This window comes from Bos mutus, chromosome 10 (assembly GCF_027580195.1).
Source record: "Bos mutus isolate GX-2022 chromosome 10, NWIPB_WYAK_1.1, whole genome shotgun sequence".
Classification (NCBI taxonomy): Eukaryota; Metazoa; Chordata; class Mammalia; order Artiodactyla; family Bovidae; genus Bos; species Bos mutus.
In genome coordinates, this window is record NC_091626.1 from 32,957,273 (window position 1) to 32,982,397 (window position 25,125).

At 40.6% G+C, this 25,125-nt stretch overlaps 1 protein-coding gene across 3 annotated transcripts in view; it reads left to right on the forward strand.

Moving 5' to 3' along the window:
- Nucleotides 1–8,410: 8,410 nt before the first annotated feature.
- The window catches only part of PPP2R5E (protein phosphatase 2 regulatory subunit B'epsilon), a 160,233-nt gene continuing 143,518 nt past the window's right edge, over nt 8,411–25,125 (forward strand). Inside the window, exons 1-2 of one of the 3 annotated variants that reach the window (XM_005898262.3) lie at nt 8,411–8,960; nt 11,110–11,273. In XM_005898262.3, the coding sequence (XP_005898324.1) occupies nt 11,117–11,273 (157 nt within the window). In that variant the 5' untranslated portion in view covers nt 8,411–8,960; nt 11,110–11,116. The remainder of the gene's footprint in view (nt 8,961–11,109; nt 11,274–25,125) is intronic. The other 2 variants (XM_005898260.3, XM_005898261.3) reach the window with 2 other exon arrangements.

Here is a 25,125-nt window from a genome sequence, read left to right on the forward strand (position 1 = left end):
ATCGGATCAGAGTTCACCTAAAGATTTCATCCCATAGAAAACCCAAGATTCAGGGCCTAAAGAGTAAATTGAGGCTTGGAGAGGTTAAATAACTTGGCCTTGCATTATTAGTCAGGATTCTTTTGGGTGTAAGTTATAGAAATTCAATATCAAAGTAGCTTAAACAAGATAGACTTCATTGAATCACACAACAGAAATTAGTTTCTGACATAGCTGAATTCAGCAGCTCCAATCAGGTGGTTAAAACTCAGCATTTGCCAGTGTTTTCCCCATAGTACTGGCTCCTTCCAGGCTGGAGGAGAGGAACGGAGATGGTCAGAAGTAGCTCCAACTTACATCATTTCTATGGTTTATGATCCAAAAGAAAGAGAGGCATCGCTCTCAGTTTTCACAGAGCAAATCTTGTGGAAGATCCAGGTGATCCCCTTGGGTTGTGTACCCATCTCTCATGGTTAACAGTTCCACCAAGACCACATGAAGTGAGGAGTGTCATCCTCAAAGGAAAAGTGGGTTTGGATGGGAAGCCAATATCCACCACACCAAGGCTAGGCTATTGCTAGAAACAGGCCTAGGACCTCAGTCTTAGTGCTGTTCTGAAGGTTACAAGGAGAAAGAAACTAGGTAAGCTTAGAGCAAAATAGTTTACACCTCTTTTAAAGGTATATAAATTAGAAATGAACATAAAGCTCTGAAATGATGTTAAATCAAATGATCATTTTTTATTACTTTCAAAAGTATGCAGATATTGTACAATGCAAATCCCTGTTATTGCTAATGAATGCTGCCAAACGCACATGATAATTTAGTGTGGAAATGGATTGAAAAGCATGTGGCTCATTTCCTTGCTCCTTGTTTTCTTTTTATCACAGAAGGGCATTTCAGAATATAATTTTAGCGGAGAAAAAAGACAAAACCTCTTAAAGGACGATTTTTAAATGGACAAAAAGTATTGAAATGTGAAGACAGTGGATGATTATGGTAATGACTAGTATTTATTGAACAGTTAACATGTGTCAGGCACTATAGTAAGTGCACTCATGAATGCATGCTAAGTCACTTTAGTTGTGGTCTGACTCTTTGCCATCCTATGGACTATAGCCTACCAGGCTTCTCTGTCCCTGGAATTCTCCAGGCAAGAATACTGTAGTGGGTTGCCATGCCCTCCTCCAGAGGATCTTCCCAACCCAGGGATCGAATCCATGATTCTTAAGTGTCCTGCATTGGCAGCCGGGTTCTTTACAATAGTGACGCCTGGGAAGCCCATAGTAGGTGCATCGTTGTTCAGTCCCTCAATTGTGTCTGACTCTTTAAGACCCTGTAGACTGCAGCACACCAGGGTTCCCTGTCCTTTATCATCTCCAAGTTTGCTCAAACTCATGTCCACTGAGTCAGTAATGCCATCCAACCATCTCATCCTCTGTTGCCCCCTTCTCCTTTCAATCTTTTCCAGCACCAGGGTCTTTTCCAATGAGTCAGCTCTTTGCACCTGGTGGCCAAAGTATTGGAGCTTCAGCATCAGACCTTCCAATGAATATTTAGGGTTGATTTCCTTTAGGATTGACTGGTCTGATCTTGCAGTCCAAGGGACTTTCAAGAGTCTTCTCCAACACCACAGCTCGAAAGCATCAATTATTTGGCACTCAACCTTCTTTATGGTCCAACTCTCACATCCATACATGAATGACTACTGGAAAAGTCATAGCTTTGACTATATGGATCTTTGTTGGCAAAGTGATATCTCTGTTTTTTAATACACTGTCTAGGATTGTCATAGATTTTCTTCCAAGGAGCAAGCGTCTTTTAATTTCAAGGCTATAGTCACCATCCACAGTGATTTTGGAGCCCAAGAAAATAAAGTCTCTCACTGTTTCCATTGTTTCTCCATCTATTTGCCATGAAGTGATGGGACCGGATGCCATGATCTTTGTTTTTTGAAAAGTGAACATGAAAGTCACTCAGTCGTGTCCAGCTCTTCGTAACCCCATGGACTATACAGTCCGTGGAATTCTCCCGGCCAGAATACTGGAGTAGGTAGCCTTTCCCATCTCCCGGGGATCTTCCCAACCCAGGAATGGAACCCAAGTCTCCTGCATTGCAGGCGGATTCTTTCCAGCTGTGCCACAGGCAAACCCATTTTGAACTTTAAGCCAGCTTTTTCACTCTGCTCTTTCACCTTCATCACGAGGCTCCTTAGTTTCTCTTTGCTTTCTGCCATTAGGGTAGTGTCATTTGCATATCTGAGGTTATTGATACTTCTCCCGGCAATCTTGACTCCAGCTTGTGTTTTATCCTGCCCAGTATTTTGCATGATGTACTTTGCATATAAGTTAAAAGAGCAGGGTGACAATATACAGCCTGATGTACTCCTTTCCCAATTTTGAACCAGTCTGTTGTTCCATGTCTGGTTCTAACTGCTGCTTCTTGACCTGCATACAGGTTTCTCGGTAGGCAGGTAAGGTGGTCCGATATTCCCTTCTCTTGAAGAATTTTCCACAGTTTGTTGTGATCCACACAGTCAAGTGCTTTAGCATAGTCAATGAAGCAGAAGTAGATGGTTTTCTGGAATTTTCTTGCTTTTTGTATGATCAGGTGGATGTTGGCAACTTAATCTCTGGTTCCTCTGCGTTTTCTAAATCCAGCTTGAACATCTGAAGTTCTTGGTTCATGTACTGTTGAAGCCTAGCTTGGAGGATTTTGAGCATGATCTTGCTAGCATGTGAAATGAGTGCAATTGTGTGGTAGTTTGAATATTCTTTGGCATTACCCTTCTTTGGGGTTGGAATGAAAACTGACTTTTTCCAGTCCTGTGGTCACTGCTGAGTTTTCCAAATTTGCTGGCATATTGAGTGCAGCACTTTAACCTTTGAAATAGCTCAGCTGGAATTCCATCACCTCCACTAGCTTTGTTCCTGGTGATGCTTCCTAAGGCCCACTTAACTTCGCATTCCAGGATGTCTGGCCCTAGGTGAGTGATCACACCATCGTGGTTATCCGGGTCATTGAGATCTCTTTTGTATAACCTTATTTAAATCTGATGACTATCCTGAGTTAGGAAGTATTCTTCTGTTCATTTACAGGCCAGGAAACCCAGGCTGTGAAGAGTGAGAAATCTGGCCCAGTTGCTAGCTCTTGGCACTGGAATTCTACTTTGAGTACAGTATCTGATTCCAGAGTCTGTGTTCTCATCATTATGATTATAATTAGTTACAAATTTAGTCCATTTTTTGTGGCTTCCTTGGTGGCTCAGATGGTAAAGAAACTGCCTGCCATGCAAGATATGGGATTGATGCCTGGGTGGGGAAGATCCCCTGGGGAAATGAATAGCTACCCACTCCAGTATTTTGCCTGGAGAATTCCATGGACAGAGGAGCCTGGCAGGCTCCATGGGGTTGCAAAGAATTGGAGGCAACTGAGCAGGCACACACATTAGTCCATTTAATTGTATATAAGTTGACTATTTTACCAGCAAAATTATTGCTTGTAGTACATTTGTCTTTTAGCCTATGTGAAAGAAAATGCACTTGAAGCATAGGCTTTCTCGTTCCCTGTTTTTTCCCCCTTTTTTGTTAAATTTCCTTCCCCATCAGCAACATAGGGTCCCTCTTCCTGTTTGATGCATTAGTGACCTAGGACTTCTCACTGCTAGGAATGGAACTGGAACAGCTAAATGTTTTAAATTTCAAGCTATAATTATACACATTAATCACATGAAAAGCCATGCATAACCTATGACTTTTGAGGTATATCTGAAAACGCAACTGCACTGTTTAAATTGTGACCCAAGAAAATGTCAGTGCTGAGGGTGTTTCCTGTGTAGGTAAATGTTGTAGTACCAAATTTTCTTGCCTATGTATCTGTATATATAATCCTTTTATTGCTTTTCTAAGACAGCAGCTCTTGTCTCAGGCTTTTTCACTATTTTTCACTCTTAGCTCACAACCAGCTTCATGTACCCTCTACCCCCACTCACAAATTGGGCTTGTGCACCTCTGATGGTACTTATGCTGATAAGATGACACCTCTGATGGTGTCATCTTATCAGCAGAAGTCTTTGTCTCCTGTGGTGGTAGTGTAGTCACTCAGTTGTGTCTGATTCTTTGGGACCCACAGACTGTAACCCTCAAGGTTCCTCTGTCCATGGGATTCTCCCAGCAAGAATACTGGAGTGGGTTGCCATTTCCTTCTCCAGGGGGTCTTCCTCACGCAGTGATTGAACTTGAAGACATGTGTCCCCTGCAATTGGCAGTAGGGTTCTTTACCACTGAGCCACCATGGAAGCCCTTTCCTCCTATACTTGTTGATAATTGTTTTGATGATACTTCTGCTTATTATCTTAACCCTTCTTTAGTTCACCAGAAGATGATAGTTTATATCTTCCAGTCTCATCACATGGTCAACTCACTAGTAGATTCACGGTAAGCTCAGCCTTGGTCTGGGAACTGAATGCTTTCATCTGATACAATGAACAGTGTTTTGTCACTTGATGGTTTCCCAGACAACTATAATGTATTTCTTCATTGTTGTTTGTTTTTATATTTTTGTGTAGAGTAGACGTCTCCAAACTTTTTTGATCATTCATTCCCATCAGCATATTTTTGGGGAGCAATTATTAACCGCATATATGTATATTTATTTATAAAGTGTATACATATGCTACCAGCATTAGCTAATAACTCAATTATATGTTCAGGATGAAGTTCACTGTTAATGACAGTGGATATAAATCCACATTCAGAATCTTCTTGATGAGTTTGGTATTTTTTCAAGCCAAAATTTGGTTGAATTTATTATATTAATTTTGAAATGTAGCTGCCAAAAAACCTGATACTAGAAGATGTGTCAGTTCTGCCATTTGCTTGTTTTCCTGTGGTTTCATTGCAAAGAACCCTGTAAAGCAGCTTGGATATTTTCTATGGATTAGTTAGGAAATGACAACCCACTTCAGTATTCTTGCCTGGGAAATCCCATGAACAGAGGCAGGCTACAGTTCTTGGGGTCACAACGAGTCAGATATGACTGAGCTGCTGAGCTCAATCATGAGTTTCATTAAACCTAGGTAATATATTCAGTAACTTCTCTTAACTGAACCGAGCAAACTGCAATAAGTCATTACATGTTGACAGAGATTTGACTGAGTGGGACTACCACTGCCAACCCTTGAAAATGCGTAACTCCCACTTTTCCTTGAGGACCTCTCCTGTGCTGTTCTAGGCCAAGAGATCATTCCATGGACTGGGTGCAGGATCACTCATTATATATATGTAAAATATTATGTAGAATATTAGTTTTCTTTTTTGATTAGAACTAGGCATAAAGACGGAGAAGGCAATGGCACCCCACTCCAGTACTCTTGCCTGGAAAATCCCATGGATGGAAGAGCCTGGTAGGCTGCAGTCCATGGGGTTGCTAAGAGTCGGACACGACTGAGCGACTTCACTTTCCCTTTTCACGTTCATGCATTGGAGAAGGAAATGGCACCCCACTCCAGTGTTTTTGCTTGGAGAATCCCAGGGACGGGGGAGCCTGGTGGGCTGCTGTCTATGGGGTCGCACAGAGTCGGACACGACTGAAGCGACTTAGCAGCACCAGCAGCAGGCATAAAGAGATGTCCCCATACTTTTTCCTCCTGCAACCCAAATGGACTGGGTTGACTTTAAAAATAGTCACAATCTAAAAGTTCAGAGTTATATTTTATTTGGTGGGAATTTTTAGGACTTTAAGCCCGGGGAAACAGCATCTCAAGCGACCCTGAGAGAGCTGCTCTGAGGGTCGGGGGGAGGAGTCAGGTTATATAGAAGTTTCCAACAATGAGCAGGTGGTTTAAACATTAAAAGATTATTGTTAATTAAGGAAAACCAGGTATCTCATGAGTTTGAGTAAACTCTGGGAGTTGGTGATGGACAGGGAGGCATGGAGGGCTGCAGTCCATGGGGTGGCAAAGAGTCGGACACGACTAAGCAACTGAACTGAACTGAGGATATCTCAAGGAATTTAGTGCTTTTCTATATATAGGAAGATGCAAGAGTCTAGGTTCACTGAAATCACTTCTTTCATTTACATCTCAGCTATCTGGGGCCAGTATTCTGCATTTTTCGCATCTTCCCTGCACCCCTCATCTGCCCTGCCCCTCCCCCACCACCAGCTCCTCAGTGCTCATCTAGGGAATGACTGCAGCCTGAGGGCTTCCTGGGGGCCCTCCCAGCTCAGAAATTCACATTTGGAGAGCCAAAATAGCTGATGGTTGTTACTCCATGCTTTATTGATATGACAGGAAATACTCCATTTCTCAACTGCTTTGTACTTTGCTGGAATATACATACCCCTTGGATGCTTGGATCTCCTTTAGAAACTATCAGTTCAAGGAACAATCTCTCACATAGGCAAGGATTTTTCCATTTAAAAAAACCTACTCATTTCAGTTACTCAGCCATTTTATAGAAATCAAGAGTTTTGAAATGAATTGTCTTTATAGAGATCCATAATTTGCAAGCAAAATCCCCACTCTACAAAATGTGAAATATTCTAAGCAACAGCTGTGAGCATTTCAAACAAGCACTACTCTTTGACAGTTCAATTGTTGCCAAGGGAAACTGAGTTGGTTTTAAAATCTTCTCTGGTTTAAATTCTACATTTACCCTTAATCAGAAATTGAGCAAAGAAGTACTGCATGGCTGGGACACTGAATTTTTCATGAAGACTGGTATGAGAAATTGAGATGTGGAAATGCAAGTTGCTTGAAGGTGGGAGGGAGACTGGTATTCTAGCCAGTTTTATAATGCTTAGGGGAGATGGAACTTTTCAGAGCAAACACAGACACCACCTATAGTGGCCAATCATCTGGAGCCAGTACGGGGAAGCCTGCTTCCGTCTAAGAGCACCAACATTTTCGGCTTCCTATATCACTTAAAATTTTTTTTAATGACAAATTTTTTTTCATTCAAGACTCATTTCTGGGGATATGCATAGAAATTTGCAACGCTTGAGTGTTAAACAACACAAACAAGAGGAATAAAAGCATTTCTTTTTCCTGCTGTTAGTTGTATGCATGGTACAGTTTTACTTACATGGAAAACACGATATAATGCCAAGTGGAAAAATTAAAAGTCTACAGAACGGAATAGACAAATTTTAAGGAAGAAAATGCTGGAGAGAAGCACATCAAAATGCGAACAGTGGTTGTCCCTGGGTTCAATGATTATAAATGCTATTTTTTTTTTTTTCATTTTCCAAGTTTTGAACATTTGGTACCTTGGCATTTGTACTTAAGAGTTTTTTTTTTTTTTTCACCCTCTCAAAAGACAAATGTAGCATGCAGTCGAATAGAGCAACGGTTCAAGAATATTATCTGGTAATGCACCACGTCGCCTGTTCAGTCACTCAGTCGTGTCCGACTCTTTGAGACCCCTTGGACTTCACCACTTGGCCTAGGGCTCACTAAGAATGCAACCATTTCTCTAAATATTTAATCACTTGTTCCAGCTAGAGTTAAGTGAAGCCTTCGCCACAAACTCTTTCGGATCCAACTTGCTAATTAAAAGCTCCCAAACTCCCACAGTTTGGAGCTGGATTTCCCTGAGCTCTGTGCAGGGGTGAGCCCAAGCGGCGGTTCTCAGTAAATGATCTCGGGGCTTAGAGACAGCGTTCCCACCTGCGCCCGCCACACCGACCTGGCCCCAACCAGGCTTGCAGCAGCTCGAGAGAGCTGACATTCAAAACAGAGGTTCAGGAAAAAGGAGACGAGGACGAGAGAGAATTCGAAGCGATATCCAACCCTTGGCCGGGCCCCAGGGGTTCGGATTTCGGTGCCAGGCCTCCCACAAGGTGGAGCGGAGAGCGACTGCTGGGGGTTTACGGCCGCGAGCCGCGAAGGGCCCATTTACACGAGCAGCGGCGCTGGTTCCCGTCGCGAGTGAACTACTTGAGCCCACAAGGGCCAGTCTCGCGGCTGAAAAGGGCGGAATCGAGGGCCGGGAATTACCCGACCCTTGCCCTCGAAATCCTCAAGCTGCAGACGACCGCCGCCCAGAGGTTCCGCACTGCACAGAAACCCTTCGTATTTTTGTCCGCTGCACACCTCCCGAGCTTTAGCAGCTCCAGTTAGGCCTAGTCGCTGCAGCAGCTCTTTTCCTCGGCCTACCCTACTGCTTGGCGGAAGCGGCGGCAGCGCGGCCTGAGAACGCGGCTGCATCCGGGTTCCTCTCACCTTGGTCCAATCCTCGGTCTCCTCTCTTCCCACCCTCATGTTTCTCCGCCCACCCCCCGCCGCCAATCCGCGATCGGCTCTCAGCCGAACATGCTGACAGGGGAGTGAAGGCGGACGCCGACCAATGAGGCCTTGCTTCCCGTTTGAAGTTTCCAGTGAGTGGGCGCCGGAGGCGGGCGCTGTTGGCGAGAAGGTTCGGTTGCGCGTGTGCCATGGACTCAGCCGCCCGGTGATATTGACAATAGGAGAGAGAAAGGGGCATTGACGGGGACCCACCGCGGGTACCGAACGGAGGCTCTGGCAGCGGCGGCTCCAGCCCCAGCGACTCCTCCTCTTTCTCTTTCCTTCTGCTGCCGCTGCGGCTTCAGTCTTCCTCCCTCCCTTCCCCCCTCCCCTCGTCGTCGCTTCTGCCGCCGGGTCCGAGGCAACGAGCAGAGGCGCCGCCCGCCGGGAATGTGAGCGAGGAGCCACCGGCGGAGCCGCAACGGGGTCGGTGCCGATTTGATGGGACGGGCCCGCGGGGGAGGATCGTGAGGCCGCCGCCGCCGCCGGAGCGCTGTGAGGCCTAGAGGCGCCGCCGCCGCGGAACCGGAGGGACGCCGCGCCGGACAGCCGTCGCCCCGGGCTCCCTGCCGCTGTCCGGACCTCCCCCTGCACGTCCCTGTCCCGCCACCCGCCCCTGGTGCGGCCCTCTCTCCCGTCTCCCGCCCCTCCGAAACCACAGATCATCTTTGGATTCTTCTCCAGAAGCTTCAAGGTAACTTCGTCCCTCCAGCCCCGGGGCTTGTCTGCTTCCTTTCCTCCTTGCTTGCCTCTTCCCTGTCCTCCTGGAGAACCTGCAGGGCACCGGACTTGGGAAAGGCCTGGCCCGAGCTGGCGAGGGGTGCGGTGGGATGAGGTGCGGGAGAGGGAGCGCCGGTCCCACTTGTCTGATTTACCTGCAATTGCTTCTGATGTTGTCTCTCGTTCTGTTTGCCCCCTCCCCCCTTTTTCTCCACCTTCCGGCACTGGAGGCGTATTCTTGTCCCCCTTTATCCACTGACGGAGGCGGAGGGGGGAGGAAAGGGGGATTGGTGTAGTGAGAAGGATTCTGTAGCAGCTTAGCTTCTCCAGGGCTTCGGGTGGTGGGGGGATGGGGTGGGTGGGAGCAAAGGGAGTATGTGAGCATCCCTACAGACCAACCCCTTGTCTGTCTTTCTCCTCCACCCCAGCACCCCCTTTGGATTATCCTGAGCTTTGGAAATGCCCTATGCCTGCTGCTCAGAGGATGATAAAGCTTGGGCGCTCTAGTTCGGGGCGAAACCTGTTTCCCCGGGCTTTGCACCGACCCGCTGCTACTGCACGTTCAGTTCTGCAGCGCTTCAGGGTAGAGATCCTTGACGTTTATCCTGGGCTGCGGGCATAAGGGTCAAGTGATTTAAAAAAATTTTTTTTTTTTTGCTACCAGTAACTTATCTGTAAGATGAGACGTGAAGAATAAAGGGGAGACAAAATGAGTGATGGAGGAACAGGATTTACGGAAATTTTGTGTTGTGAGGGTTACGTGTAATCTAAATAACTCACATACCAGATTGGAAAAGAAAGCTGCCCCTAAATTTACAACATACAAATGTGTTGTGGAGCTTCTTGTAGATGCAGTCATTATGAATTTTTAAGTGATCTTACTTCTACAGTCATTCATGCTTTGCAATTATCTATCACATTGTATTTGAGGCTAAATTAGATAGATTGCTAAAAACCTTTTTTTTAAAAAAGAGCCAAACGGGACTTCAGCATCCCAAACCTCAGCACTGTAAGGTTTTGTTTGTTCTTGGTTTCTGTTTTTGTTATTTTTGCTCTGTCAGAATCCAGCTAATCCAGGTAACTTTTTATTCTCACACGTTCAGAAAGAAACTCCCTTACTCTTTTATTTCGAGGTTAAAAGCCACTCATGTTATGTAGGGATGCCAGGTGAGTGATTGCATTTCAGCGTTTCCACTATGTGTCTTATTTCTATTCAAGACTGCCATTCATTTTACATGGGGCATGGTGGAGCCTGGGTGCCATGGAAATAAGGGCATCTGTTTAAATTGGTGAATGAAACTGAGCTTAATGCTTGTTACTTTTAGGAAATAGCCTTCATTTTAATAGTTTGAGAAGGTTAAAAAAAATCTCAAGGAACTGTTCTGTTCCATTAGTTTGATGGAATGAAAATTAATATTTGATGATGAACTTCAAGGGAACTCAACTTTGTTGTCTAAGTAGGCTGTGACTTTAGGTTTTTACCTCAATTTTGGTGCACGATTTCATCATAGTTTTTAAGCTTTAGTAACATCAGATGGCTTCTTTGAAATGATTTTAATTATGCCCTTTATGTGTTCTGTTTAATCTAGCCTGTCTTCATTGGTGGTATGGTGTCGTTTATTTTAGCTAGCACATTGCCTTAAAAAGACATGCCTTGTTAGTTCAGAAATTGTAAATTTCACCCTGCTGTGATCCATTGGTGTAGATTCTTGAAGTACCATAAGGATTTCAACTCTAGAGCCCATTCATAATATTAAATATCTTGGGAAAATGTATCGATGGAAGTTTTCCAGTTGCAGAATAGCTCCAAAATTAATTTAGGATCTCAAGATGAGAAGAGCTGTGCAGTTAAAAAATGAGTACATGGCTTAGAAGAATTTTTTCAGGTATAAATGAACATCTTTACTGCAATATTACAATATTGTTTATATAGTACTTAAATTCTATTTTCCACCAAGTTTTTCTGTTTTCCCATTGAATATAGAACTGTTAATTGATTTTATTAGCTTTTTTTCCCCCATATTCCCATTTTCAAAAAAAGTGTGTGAGAATTTTAGAATTTGTGTAACACACTTGTTTGCTTCCACCTTGGGGGTGTGTGGATGATACTTCTTTCTCTTCAGTAGGGATATGTCCTCAGCACCAACTACTCCTCCATCAGTGGATAAAGTAGACGGATTTTCTCGGAAGTCCGTCAGAAAAGCCAGACAGAAGAGGTCGCAAAGTTCCTCACAGTTTAGGTCTCAAGGCAAGCCTATTGAGTTAACACCTCTGCCGCTGCTAAAAGGTAAGGCTCATGACCAGGTGTGGATTCCTTTTCAATTCATCTTTTTTATATCTGTATATAATTTTCTTTTTGTAAGTTCCATATTTGTTAAAATTCTATGTTGCAAGTTGAAGGACATGTTTTAGACAAGTCACTCCCCCTTTTTAGAGGGCTCAGTTGAACCTAAATAAATAGCCATGGACAGATGAAAAAAAACTTATTATCAGGAGTATCTCTAACATTGATAAGTAGAAAAACTGAACGCCACAGAAACTTTAAGATGTCTGGGTCTGTGTTTTTCTTTTTTTTTTCTGTTGAGATTTAGATGTATACATTGTATGCAATGACACCTATAAATTGTACAGTCTTAATCACAGGAAGTAGTAGAGGATATGGGACCGTTAACTTAAATATAGAAAATGATACGTGAAATAATTCATTTTTTTAAAATTGAGAAAAAATGGTCAGTAATTGATTACATGCATTCTTGTTTTCAGATAGTACAAACAGGAAATGGATTTGATGATCATTCTTGTTTGTGGAATTAATTATGGATAAGTTCTTATGAGAACTGTTTTTTTTCTAAATTGGACTTTATTCTCAAAGGAAATAAAAAAACTTGGTTTCCTTTAAGCTCAAAGGAAAGAAAAAACTTGGTTGCTAGTTAGTGAACATTTATTTCTATAATGATTTGTGAAATTGTTTCAAAGGTATTATAAGAAAGTTATCATAAGAAAAGCTGGAGTGTGACTAGAAAATGTAGCGGAGGATATTTCAAGCTTCTGTTTTTCCCATATGAATTTATGCTTATGTTTTTCCCAGTGTAAACTTGAAGTTGGTGGAGATGAAATGAATATTTATTACTGTAGAGATGATATATCTACAGTTAATGAAGATGAGCTCATATGAGTTTGGTGGAGAAAATTTTTGACTAAAGATTTTGCTGGTAAAAATGAAAATAGTCTTTGTAAGACTTTGAAAGAAAAATGAAAGAAAAACTTGCTAGGGATAAAAGTAGCCATGCTTGAACTACAAAGTTGGGAGGTATATTGGGTTCTTTATTAATTTATTTTCTCTGAAATGGACAGCTGATAACTACTATCATCTCTGTCTGGCAAAGGACTTTATTTGGAGGAAGCAGTTTAAACTTTTTTAGAACAGATTTAAACTTTGTTATATTAATTTCTTGGGGTCCATGGTAAACATTTAAATTGGAATTTAACTGACCACTCAGAGCCATGATGTTGGTTTTGTGAGTAGTGAAAGAGGCATGCATGAGGCAGATTTGGCTCATGTTTCAACATTTTGCTGTTGCTTACCTTATTTAAAAAAATGTGGTAAAATATATATAACATAATATTGATCACTTTGCCTATTTTAAAGTATGCATTAAGCATGGCATTTACCTTTGCATTGTGAAAGCATCCATCCCCACCTCTCATCTCCAGGACTTTTTCATCTTTCCCCAACTGAAATCCTGTGTCCATTAAATAAATACTGCCTCCCCGTTACCTCTGCCCCTAACCTCTTTGTAGCCATCATTCTACTTTCTGTCTATGAATTTGAATACTTTAGGTATCTTGTATAAGTGGAATCCTACAATATTTGTCTCTCTTGTGGTTGGCTTATCTTGCTTAGTGTAATGTCCTGAAGATTCATCCATGTTGTAGCATGTGACAGAATTTCTTTCCTTTTTAAGGCTGATTAATATTCCATCACACACACACACACACACTCATGCACACAAAACTCATCTTTTTCCGCCTTTTGGTTATTGAGAATAATGCTGCTTTGAACATGGGTGTATAAATATCTGTTTGAGTCCCTGCTTTCACTTCTTTTGGGTATATACCCAGAAGTGGAACTACTAGGTCATATGTTTAATTTTTTGAGTAATTGCCATGCTGTTTTCCACAGCAGCTGCACCATTTTACTTTCCTACCAGCAGTGCCCAAGGCTTCTTCCAATTTCTGCACATTCTCACTGACACTTGTTCTTTTCTTTTTTTGATAATAGCAATCATAATGTGCATGAAGTGGTAGTTCATTGTGGTTTTTATTTCCCTAATTATTAGTGACACTGAACATCTTTTCATGTGTTTATTGGCTATTTGTATTTCTTTTTCCTATATTTTAAACGTAGTCCGGTAGTACTGAAAAATTTCCAAGATTTCTGCTCTCCAAAAATGTGATTTTTGTGAACTTGTATATTTTGCCAGCATAGGAGCATTGGAGAGCAACAAGATCATATAATACGAGATACATCTGCAAGCTTAATTCCAGACAGACTAAAAGTGATTCTTGTGTAATAAGCACGTTTTGGGAAAATATTTAGGAAGCATTCCATAAGTTAGATTTCCATATCTGTAGAATAACAAAGAAGTAACAGTCATGTACAGACTTGAGAAATGTGTGTATGTTCTTGATTATAGTGAATGTAGAGAGTTTGTTGAATGACATTTGTTGTCCTTACAATGGATTGACTTTTGTTTGTGTGCCTTCTTACAACTTTAGGAAGTGGTTTATGAACATAATGAAAATGTAAGATGAATTTCTTTTCTTTTTTTGCCATTTCCTTAGGAAAAACCAGAATAAATTATACATGCATGCCAAAGGCTAGCTACTGATTTAATTTTCTATAGAATTGTTTTGACTAACTTGGAAGGCTTGAGTTAATTTTATTTGGGGGTGCAATATAAAGTACAGTTGAATTTTGGGGGTTGCTTTAAAGAATAAAGTAAAAACATGTCCTTAAGGTCTTTAATTTTAGGGGAGTTTGAAAATGGAAATTGTATAAACATTGTAATTTTGTAACATTTTTAACATATACTTTTTGAAAGCTCAAAAATTAGGTATTCATTAATGATCACTTATTTTGTGTGTTTGCCCTATAAAAATATTATAGACATCATAGTATTTGACTGTAACTCAGTCAAATAAGTAACTACCATTATTGCTTAGCATTTTAAAAAGTCTCTTTATTTGCAGAACTGTAATAAAGTGAAAGGAAAGTTTCATCTCTTTTGCTCTTTTTCTAATAGGTGGGGTTTTGAAATTTGTATCAGTGATTTTATTCTCTGCAGAAAGCAGCACCAGCACGTAGTTCTGTCTGTGTTAATATATTAGAGTGACCTGGCTTTTCCTGCAATTGTGAAATTGCAGGATAGACCTTGACATATAGACATCTGAATTTTCTCCGTGAAGTACTTCTGAAAGTATTTTCAGAAGGTCCTAAAGTTTTTAAGCTTGAGGACTTTTCCTCATTTTCCTGATAAGGGAAATTCAGTAGAGGTTGAGTGCCTTATGAGCGTCATAAGAAAGTAAAGACTTTGATGCTTTCTGGGTACCTGCACAGCAGGACAGGAAACAGACTTTGACAGGTACCTAGGACGAGATAAACACTTACGCAGATACACACACACACCCATGAATAATAATTGCAATAATACTAATAACTACTAGGAGTTATTATCTGGTCAGGTGGTTTATGTTCTCTACCCACTCCTTATTTCCTTCTCTTTTTAACTTTAAACGATTATATACATTTAGATTTGAGAGAAATGTTTTTGAAAACTACCACCTCTTTGAAAATGTGATTATAATGGAAGTGGCATCATTGTTGCTAGGCTCACAATTCATCATACGTTTCTGAGACATTTTGCTTATAGTTCGAACAGTCGGTATCAGATATTCCCAAAACTTTGATGCCTGGAGGTGCTGTTCAGCAGAAAGAAACTCTTTGCCTCTTGATATTGAAACCTTTAGATGGGTAACATTTCTGTGACACTCATTCTCTGATTTTTTTTTAACTTTAGGCTTATGATTCAGCATACATTTTTATTTTATAGGGTGACAGTTTGTAAGGACTTAAATAATTTCAAGTTAAAACTAGTTTTTGTGCTTTTGAAATTGTTAGATGGAATAATTCCTCTCTTTGATTTGTATCTGGTTTGTATAGTGTATAGGAAAATGCAGATAGAATTCTCAGTTTTTATAATGGTCTAGGGCTCTAAACTGTATTTATAATGAGAATGATCGCCTGAGAAATAGTGTCCTTGATTTTAGTGTTCCCCTTCCTCTGTGGAGGTTATGCTGCAGTGTGGCATGGGAGGAGGTACATAGGCTTTGTTTCCTGCAAAAGTTCTAGCTAACTTCTAGCTTTGTTGCCCAGGGCAAGTGAGTTAACGTCAGAAAGCTTGGTTTCCATATCTTTCAAATGGGAATGATAATAAAAATCAAGAGATATGGCAGTACCACATCCAATACATTACTAATTATTGTCATTTAACTGAGATTTCAGAAGTTAGAATATGAATAATGTGAAATTATTATTTGACTTTTTATATTTTCATAGCAAAAAGTTGAAACTGGAAATTTCTCTGAAAATTAGGAAACAAGAGCATAGTTTTGTGGTCAGGAACCTCTTTCCACCCCCAAATATGAAGAAACAGTGTGCAGATATGTTGATTTTGGTAGACTAGTTATTTTAAATATCTTTATCTGAAGATTTTTTTACCTTCTGCATTGGTATCCTGCCACATATTTGAGTGTAATGCTTTTTTATTTTTAACTTACTGGTGGTTTGAATAGATAGTAGAGTTTTATGGTTCAAATTTTGAAAAATACAAAAGGATATGTAATGAAAATTCTTCCTTCCAAGTTGGTTTTCCTAATTAGTTCCCCTTCCCAGAAACAGGCAGCCATAATATACTTGTGTTGTAGGTATAGGCATTTTTTAAACCCTTGATTTAATTTGAAATGCACTGAACAGAATGAATTTATATGCACATTTTGTATGCACATGTCCATTTTTTTTTTTTAATGGGAGAATTGTATAACATTTTTCAAATTCTTGAAGGGGTATTGGAATCAAAAAAGGTTCAGAACCATTGATCTAGTGATCTAGTTTGTACCTTAGATTAGTGAAGTATATTCTTTATTTTCTTTTCCCTTATGGTTTATTACAAGATATTAAATATAATTCCCTGTAGGGCCTTGTTATTTCCCTGTTTTATAGTAGTTTAAATCTGCTAACCCCAAACTCCTCTAATTTATTACCCCCCTCCCTTTTCCCCCTTTGGTAACCTTGAGTTTTTCTTCTTTGTGACTCTCTTTCTGTTTTATAATTTGTAATTGATGTATATTCCTTAGGCAACTAAATTGTAGTGTGTGTTTGTGTTATGTGTGAATGGTTTAAAAAAAATAATCATAAGCTTTGCTTTTGAACCAGAAGAACATCTGTAAGTTAATAGGTGTTAATGTTCAGCTTTGCAGCCTTTGAAGCAATGTGGTAATATTTTTCTTCGGGAGAAGAAATTATAAGATTTTGCACAAACCAAATCTCACATTACACTGTTATCATGTGTGAAAGATTACAGTAGTTGTAGTGAAGAGGTATTTCATTTACTTTTAGGTGGGAATTTATCTATCTTTCTTCATACATATATGTATAAATCTCTCTCTCTCTGTGTATATATATATCTGTTTATCTATATTCTCGGAGAAGGCAATGGCACCCCACTCCAGTACTCTTGGCTGGAGAATCCCACGGACGGAGGAGCCTGGTGGGCTGCAGTCCATGGGGTCGCTAGGAGTCAGACATGACTAAGCAACTTCACTTTGACTTTTCACTTTCATGCATTGGAGAAGGAAATGGCAACCCACTCCAGTGTTCTTGCCTGGAGAATCCCAGGGACGGGGGGAGCCTGGTGGGCTGCCGTCTATGGGGTTGCACAGAGTCGGACATGACTGAAGTGACTTAGCAGCAGCAGCAGCAGCATTTATATTCTCTATATATGTATATCTGTATATATATATATCTAATTATATCTGTATCTATCCTAAAAGTCTTTCTGTAGAATAGAGAAAATTCCTGTACAGAGTCTTATGTGGGCCAATATAAATTGAGAGTAAGCATTCCTGATTTGTGAATGATTTAAAAGTAGAGTGGCAGCTTGCATTCATATCCATACCATCTGAGTATGATAATTACTGCTTAATTCTTAACCTAGGATTCATGGATTTCTGATTGGGGATAGGGTGTATGTGTTATAGATGGGCTTCAAGGTTCTAAGAACCTCCTAAAATTTTATGTAAAGTTTCTGTGTATATGCTTTGTTTTTTTTTTTTTTTTTTTGGGAGGACAGAGTTCATTGCTTTCATCAGATTCTCAAAGATTTAGCATAATCATTACTGCTCTTTCCCCAGAGTTAAGTGCTTCTGGCTTAGACTAAAAGATTGGGAAATTGTTATTACTATTACTGTTTTTTCTGTGTATCAGGTTAGCTTTGTGTGTGCACAGATGCATTGGATAATTATCAGTAAATATTGTAAGCTTTAAACAGAATTCATCATAAAGTGGGTCTCTCCAGGATATAACCCATCCAAGACATAAAAATGAATTAAATTGTGAAATAAAACCTCTCATAAGGTGATCAGATCAGATCAGTCGCTCAGTCGTGTCCGACCCTTTGCGACCCCATGAATCGCAGCACTCCAGGCCTCCTTGTCCATCACCAACTCCGGGAGTTCACTGAGACTCACGTGCATCGAGTCAGTGATGCCATCCAGCCATCTCATCCTCTGTCGTCCGCTTCTCCTCCTGCCCCCAGTCCCTCCCAGCATCAGAGTCTTTTCCAATGAGTCAACTCTTCGCATGAGGTGGCCAAAGTACTGGAGTTTCAGCTTTAGCATCATTCCTTCCAAAGAAATCCCAGGGCTGATCTCCTTCAGAATGGACCGGTTGGATCTCCTTGCAGTCCAAGGGACTCTCAAGAGTCTTCTCCAACACCACAGTTCAAAAGCATCAATTCTTTGGTGCTCAGCCTTCTTCACAGTCCAACTCTCACATCCATATATGACCACAGGAAAAACCATAGCCTTGACTAGACGAACCTTTGTTGGCAAAGTAATGTTTCTGCTTTTGAATATGCTATCTAGGTTGGTCATAACTTTCCTTCCAAGAAGTAAGCGTCTTTTAATTTCATGGCTGCAGTCACCGTCTGTACTGATTTTGGAGCCCAGAAAAATAAAGTCTGACACTGTTTCCACTGTTTCCCCATCTATTTCCCATGAAGTGGTGGGACCAGATGCCATGATCTTCGTTTTCTGAATGTTGAGCTTTAAGCCAACTTTTTCACTCTCCACTTTCACTTTCATCAAGAGGCTTTTTAGTTCTTCTTCACTTTCTGCCATAAGGGTAGTGTCATCTGCATATCTGAGGTTATTGATATTTCTCCCAGCAATCTTGATTCCAGCTTGTGTTTCTTCCAGTCCAGCGTTTCTCATGATGTACTCTGCATATAAGTTAAATAAGCAGGGTGACAATATACAGCCTTGACGAACTCCTTTTCCTATTTGGAACCAGTCTGTTGTTCCATGTCCAGTTCTAACTGTTGCTTCCTGACCTGCATAGATTTCTCAAGAGGCAGATCAGGTGGTCTGGTATTCCCATCTCTTTCAGAATTTTCCACAGTTTATTGTGATCCACACAGTTACAGGCTTTGGCATAGTCAATAAAGCAGAAATAGATGTTTTTCTGGAACTCTCTTGCTTTTTCCATGATCCAGCAGATGTTGGCAATTTGATCTCTGGTTCCTCTGCCTTTTCTAAAACCAGCTTGAACATCAGGAAGTTCATGGTTCACATTTTGCTGAAGCCTGGCTTGGAGAATTTGAGCATTACTTTACTAGCATGTGAGATGAGTGCAATTGTGCAGTAGTTTGAGCATTCTTTGGCATTGCCTTTCTTTGGGATTGGAATGAAAACTGACCTTTTCCAGTCCTGTGGCCACTGCTGAGTTTTCCAAATTTGCTGGCATATTCAGTGCAGCACTTTCACAGCATCATCTTTTAGGATTTGGAATAGCTCAACTGGAATTCCATCACCTTCACTAGCTTTGTTTGTAGTGATGCTTTCTAAAGCCCACTTGACTTCACACTGCAGGTTGTCTGGCTCTAGGTCAGTGATGACACCATCGTGATTATCTGGGTTGTGAAGATCTTTTTTGTACAGTTCTTCTGTATATTCTTGCCACCTCTTCTTAATATCTTCTGCTTCTGTTAGGTCCATACCATTTCTGTCCTTTATCGAGCTCATCTTTGCATGAAATGTTCCCTTGGTATCTCTGATTTTCTTGAAGAGATCCCTAGTCTTTCCCATTCTGTTGTTTTCCTCTATTTCTTTGCATTGATCGCTGAAGAAGGCTTTCTTATCTCTTCTTGCTATTCTTTGGAACTCTGCATTCAGATGCTTATATCTTTCCTTTTCTCCTTTGCTTTTCGCTTCTCTTCTTTTCACAGCTATTTGTAAGGCTTCCCCAGACAGCCATTTTGCTTTTTTGCGTTTCTTTTCTATGGTAATGGTCTTGATCCCTGTCTCCTGTACAGTGTCATGAACCTAATTCCATAGTTCATCAGGCCCTCTATCTATCAGATCTAGGCCCTTAAATCTATTTCTCACTTCCACTGTATAATCATAAGGGATTTGATTTAGGTCATACCTGAATGGTCTAGTGGTTTTCCCTACTTTCTTCAATTTAAGTCTGAATTTGGCAATAAGGAGTTCATGGTCTGAGCCACAGTCAGCTCCTGGTCTTGTTTTTGCTGACTGTATAGAGCTTCTCCATCTTTGGCTGCAAAGAATTGAGATGGTCCTTTTCTACTTAGAACTTTCTCCTCTTGGTATCATTCTTCAAATTTCAGCTCAAATGGGACCTTCTTACGGACCATCCTGCATCACTTTAAAAAATAATCTTCTTTGACATTTCTATCATTTTATTGTTTTTTAGCATCATATTTATAACCTGAAATTATTTTATCTTTCTTTACTTGTATGTTATCTGTTTCTCATCCCCCATGAGAATGTAATCTTTAGTGTCAATACCTTGTTTCACTTATCTCTAAGGGCCTAGACCAGTGCCTCATATATAGTTGGTATTCAGTAAGTATTTGTTAGCAAATGAATGAACATTGTTAGATGACAACATTGAGATTATTAGTAATAGCAGTATAGACATTTGTTTTTCCTTTCTAAATATTAAAATTCTTCCCCTCAAATCCAGGCCATGCAGATTTTAACTAGTAATTTACACAAAATAGTAAACTTGTTTAATGAAGATTTTTTAGTTTTAAAGGATCAAATTGCTAAGTGTTCACCTAAAATGCTGAGAATGGGTTTATGTTCTGTGTAATTCTGCGTGTTTCAGGTTAAAAACAGAAGTGGTATCTTGTGGAGAGAGAATAGAGTGGATTATATGTATGGTAGACTAAATCATTCCTTTTACTTAGGGGATTCATCACTTTGATTTTGCACAAGTTAAGATGTTAAGTACAATGAAATTTCTTTTTTCTGCTGGTATTTGGGGACTGAATTATGGGCTGATCAGATTATCAGATGTTCTTTCTTAATATAGTTTGAGAGAATATCTGATTTATAATGGACTTTAAGAGCAATGTTTTATGGTCAGATTTTCTTGTCTTTAAAACTTTTATAATAATGTTAACTCTTAATATTAATTAGATTTTGTAGCACTTGAAAAAGAACAGTAAAGTTTCTTGATATTTCATAAAGGCTAACTAAAGTAATTCTTTGATTTGTTTGCCAATGACATTCTCTTTTACCACTTAAAAATACTTTTCTACCTTTGGTATTGTAAGATTTTATTTAAAAAACCAGGGATCTTATATTATAGTACAATTATGCATAAAAGAACTTATGCATGTGATAGCTGTGTATTATTATTGTTACCTAATATATAACAGTATATACCTAACATATGTATCATATATTACTTGTAGGAGGCAGTTACCCTCCCTGAGGTGAGAATGATCTCTGGGGTCACACACACGTAGGTTTGAATTCCAGGTCCTTCACAGCCATGTGACTTCTGAGCATTGGCTTTATATCTTCAAAACTGGGAGTATATGGGACTTCCCTGGTGGCCCAGTGGCTAAGACTCTGTGCTCCCAAAGCAGGGGGCCCTGAGTTCAGTCCCTGGTCAGGGAACTAGATCCCACATGCTGCAACTAAGATCTGGTGCAGCCAAATAAATAATTAAATATTAAAAAAAAACAAAACTGGGAGTGTATTAGAAGAGTAAACTCCGGGAGTTGGTGATGTACAGGGAGGCCTGGCGTGCTGTGATTCATGGGGTCGCAAAGAGTTGGACACGACTGAGCGACTGAACTGAACTGAACTGAACTGGAGAGAGTCAGATTAAGTACCATCAGGCAGGTAAAACATTTAGCTCAGTGATGGGGACATTGTAGGAGTTGAAGAGTATTAACTATCACAATTATGGTAAGAACTGCATAGTAGAAAATGCTTACCAGTGTTTTCAGTTGATTTTTTATTTAATTCATTACATGGACACCCCACGCCAGTACTCTTGCCTGGAAAATCCCATGGATGGAGGAACCTGGTGGGCTGCAGTCCATGGGGTTGCTAAGAGTCAGACACGACTGAGCGACTTCCCTTTTACTTTTCACTTTCATGCATTGGAGAAGGAAATGGCAACCCACTCCAGTGTTCTCGCCTGGAGAATCCCAGGGTCGGGGGAGCCTGGTGGGCTGCTGTCAATGGAGTTACACAGAGTCGGACACGACTGAAGCGACTCAGCAGCAGCAGCAGCAGAAAGATATGGAGTGAGTGGAGCTATGAGAATTAGACTGTAAAAGCAAAAGAGGGAACTGGTTTTTGTGGAACAATCTCAGCATTATTGTTGAGTCAGTTTGAAACCAACTTCTCATTTCAGGAGTAAGAAGGATGGCTAATGTGATTATTTTCAAGGGAAATTCCACTTGTGGAGAGTTACCTAGGAGAAACTATTGTTAGGTAAACTAATTTTGGAAGCTGTCTAGTAGGACAGGATTTACAAACTTTTTTGTGATTGCTTACTCCTGTCAGTAAAAATAACATGTATTTCTGTTCATATATTATATATATGTGTGCTATTATGTAAATATGTAATGCATGTTAAGAACATACACAGACATTGAAAATTAAAAAGGATGATATTGAAAAATACAATGTGTAGATGTTCTTAATACTTCATCTTTTAACCTTCTTTTCCCTTGCCCGCCCTCCCAGCACATTCACTAGCCTTGGGCATCTCTTTATTTTGATGTTTTGCTTCAAAGAGAGAACCTTCTTTTTAGGTTTTGAGCCTTGTTAAATGTATAGCATTTTGTTTTGAGCCAGAAAGAGTTGACACTGAACCCAGATGTGGAGAATTGAATGTGAATACTTCTTTCTTTATCTTCTTGAGGTTTTTGTCTAGGCTTTTGAGTTTATTGCACCTTAAAGAAACAAAATCTAAATGGATGATTTTGCCAGTTTGAATATCGTAGATGGTTCCTTGTTGAGGGCTCTTTGCTGTTGATGGGTAGGTTTCAGAGGGCTTGTGAATTTAACCCTCATGAAATTCCAGGCAGTATTTTATGTCTCTGTGCAGATTGACATTTTTCTGGGCATAGGGTTTAGAGTGTTCATCAGATTCTCAAAAGGAGTTTCTCCCAAAGGCTAGCAATCATTGCCTTGGGTGGTGGGTGTCCATTTGCTCAGAGCAGAAAGAGAGAGAATTCGTCATATGACCCGTTTCTATAGAAGGGAGATCTCATGTCAAGAGATTTCTCCTGCCTGTGTCTTCTGATTTTTAATTCTTTTTGGTATCAAACAGAATCTTAAAAGATGTTTGAAGGTAGAAGTTGCTACGTGACTCCAATGTGGTTGGTTGGAAAATTTTTGATCAGTGTCTTTTGAAAAATTAAGCTGACTGAATGTAAAATTGAGAGTGCCTGTAAAACAGCATTTTCTCTGGAACAGTTGTAGACCAGGAAGAAGTCGGGTGGAGAAGCTCAGGTTATCTTTGCTGGTGAAGAAATAATTTAGTAACCAGTGAAGCAGAAGAGAAGCGCTGTCTCTTGGTTCTGCCCTGTGCTGGGCCATGTGGCACGTGGTGTTGCATTGACGCTTCGCAACAACACGAAGAGCATGGGATGTTTGCTGTTGACAGAGGGTAGAGAGGGCCCGAGTTGGGGCCCCAGGCCCACCTGGTTTCAAAGCCAAGGCCTTCTCCATTGTATGCGTTAGTGGTGGATGAACACAGGTGGGCCCTGGACCTAACAACTTTCTTGCTTATGCTATGCTAAGATGATTTCCTAAGTGAATCATCTTACTACCTCTTGTAAGAACCCTGAAAATTGTGAGGAGATGAGGTGATGAGAAAGAGAAGCAGAGAGTAGAAGAGCAGGGAGCAGCCAGGCTGGCAGGAGCACTGTGGTGATGGAGAAGAGTTGAGGAATAGTAGCAGGCCTCCCAGACTCAGCTCCCTGGAAACGCCAAGGCAGTGCCACCGAGAGGCAGACAGAAAGGGTAGTTGGCACCTCACAGTGGCAGGGAGAGGGAAGATGCCTCCCTGGACCCCTGTTGTCACTGTCACCATTAAGTCCAGATAGAGTTTGATAAACAGGTAGCACTCTTGCCATGGTGGTTTCTTTTTCTTTTTTCTTTTTCTGGCTGCACAGTGGCATGTGGGATCTTAGTTTCCTGACCAGGGATTGAACCTGCACCCGCTGCAGTGGGAGGGTGGAGTCTTAATCTCTGGACTACCAGGGAAGTCCCTGGCAGTGTTTTTTTTTTTTTTTACCATTCATCTTCCCATCTTTGGGAACTAGCATATTGTAGGAAAGGGTCTTGGGTTCAAGCCTGGGTGATAATTCTAGCTTTGTGAATTGAGATCGGGTATTTAACCTCCTTGGAGCTTCAGTTTCCACTTTGTAAAGGGGGACTCATACATCCCAAGGTGGTTGTGAGGAATGAGATCATGTGGGTAAACTGCTAATGTGTGGTTGGTGCTTAATAAATAGTCCTTCACTCGCTTTCTGTTTGCCATTGATCTTTCTTTGAGTCACTCCTGTGGGCCTGTATCATGTTTCAGAGTATACAGTGTGAAGGAAGAGATCTGGCAAAATTCCATCCTTTTATGTAGGCACCATGAAAGCCTTTTTGTCTTTTAAAAAAATTTATTTATTTTTAATTGGAGGATAATTGCTGAACAATGTTGTATTGGTTTCTGCCATGCATCAGTGTGAATCAGCCATAGACACACATATGTCCTCTCCCTTTTGAACCTCCCTCTCACCCCATCCCACTTCTCTACGTTCTCACAGACCACTGGGTTGAGCTCCCTGTACCATACAGCAAATTCCCACTGGCTATCTATTTTACATATGGTAATATATATGTTTCAATGCTGCTATTTTAATCTGTACCCCCTGCCCCCCCAGCTGTGTCCGCAAGTCAAAAGACTTTCATCTTAAGGTGAGGTTACATCTTAATATAATTAATTTGTGGTTGCCAGTGTCTGGAACATGGTTCAGAGTAAAACATTAAAGCATGAAAAAGAACTTGGAGAAAATTGGGACTTGCTACCATTTCAGAAAAGTGCTATCTTCTGACAGGAAAGATACAGGCTTTGGAATTAGCCTTTCACTGAAACATGCCCAGAAGACCCGCTCCATTGAGGGGTTGCACCTTAGCCATACCTTATAACGGTATAAGTGAGAGTTCAGAGTGGTTCCAGGTTCCCAAGGAGCTCTTGGTGTATTCTTACATTAGCAGTTTGGAAATCACAGCCAGACTGTACCTTCCACATTGTAAAATTGTAACACTTTTTTTGAATGAATATTTTGAAATTCAAGGACATTTAGCAAAAATAATGCTTCTTTTAAGGGTCAGAAGGCTGTTTCAACCTTTTGACTCATCAAGTTAAATTTTCAGAAAGTTAGTGATGAATAGAAGGACTGGTGTTTTACCTTAATTTGTGAGCAAAAGTCAAAATAACTTGAAAGCACATTGATACAAGGGACTTTCTA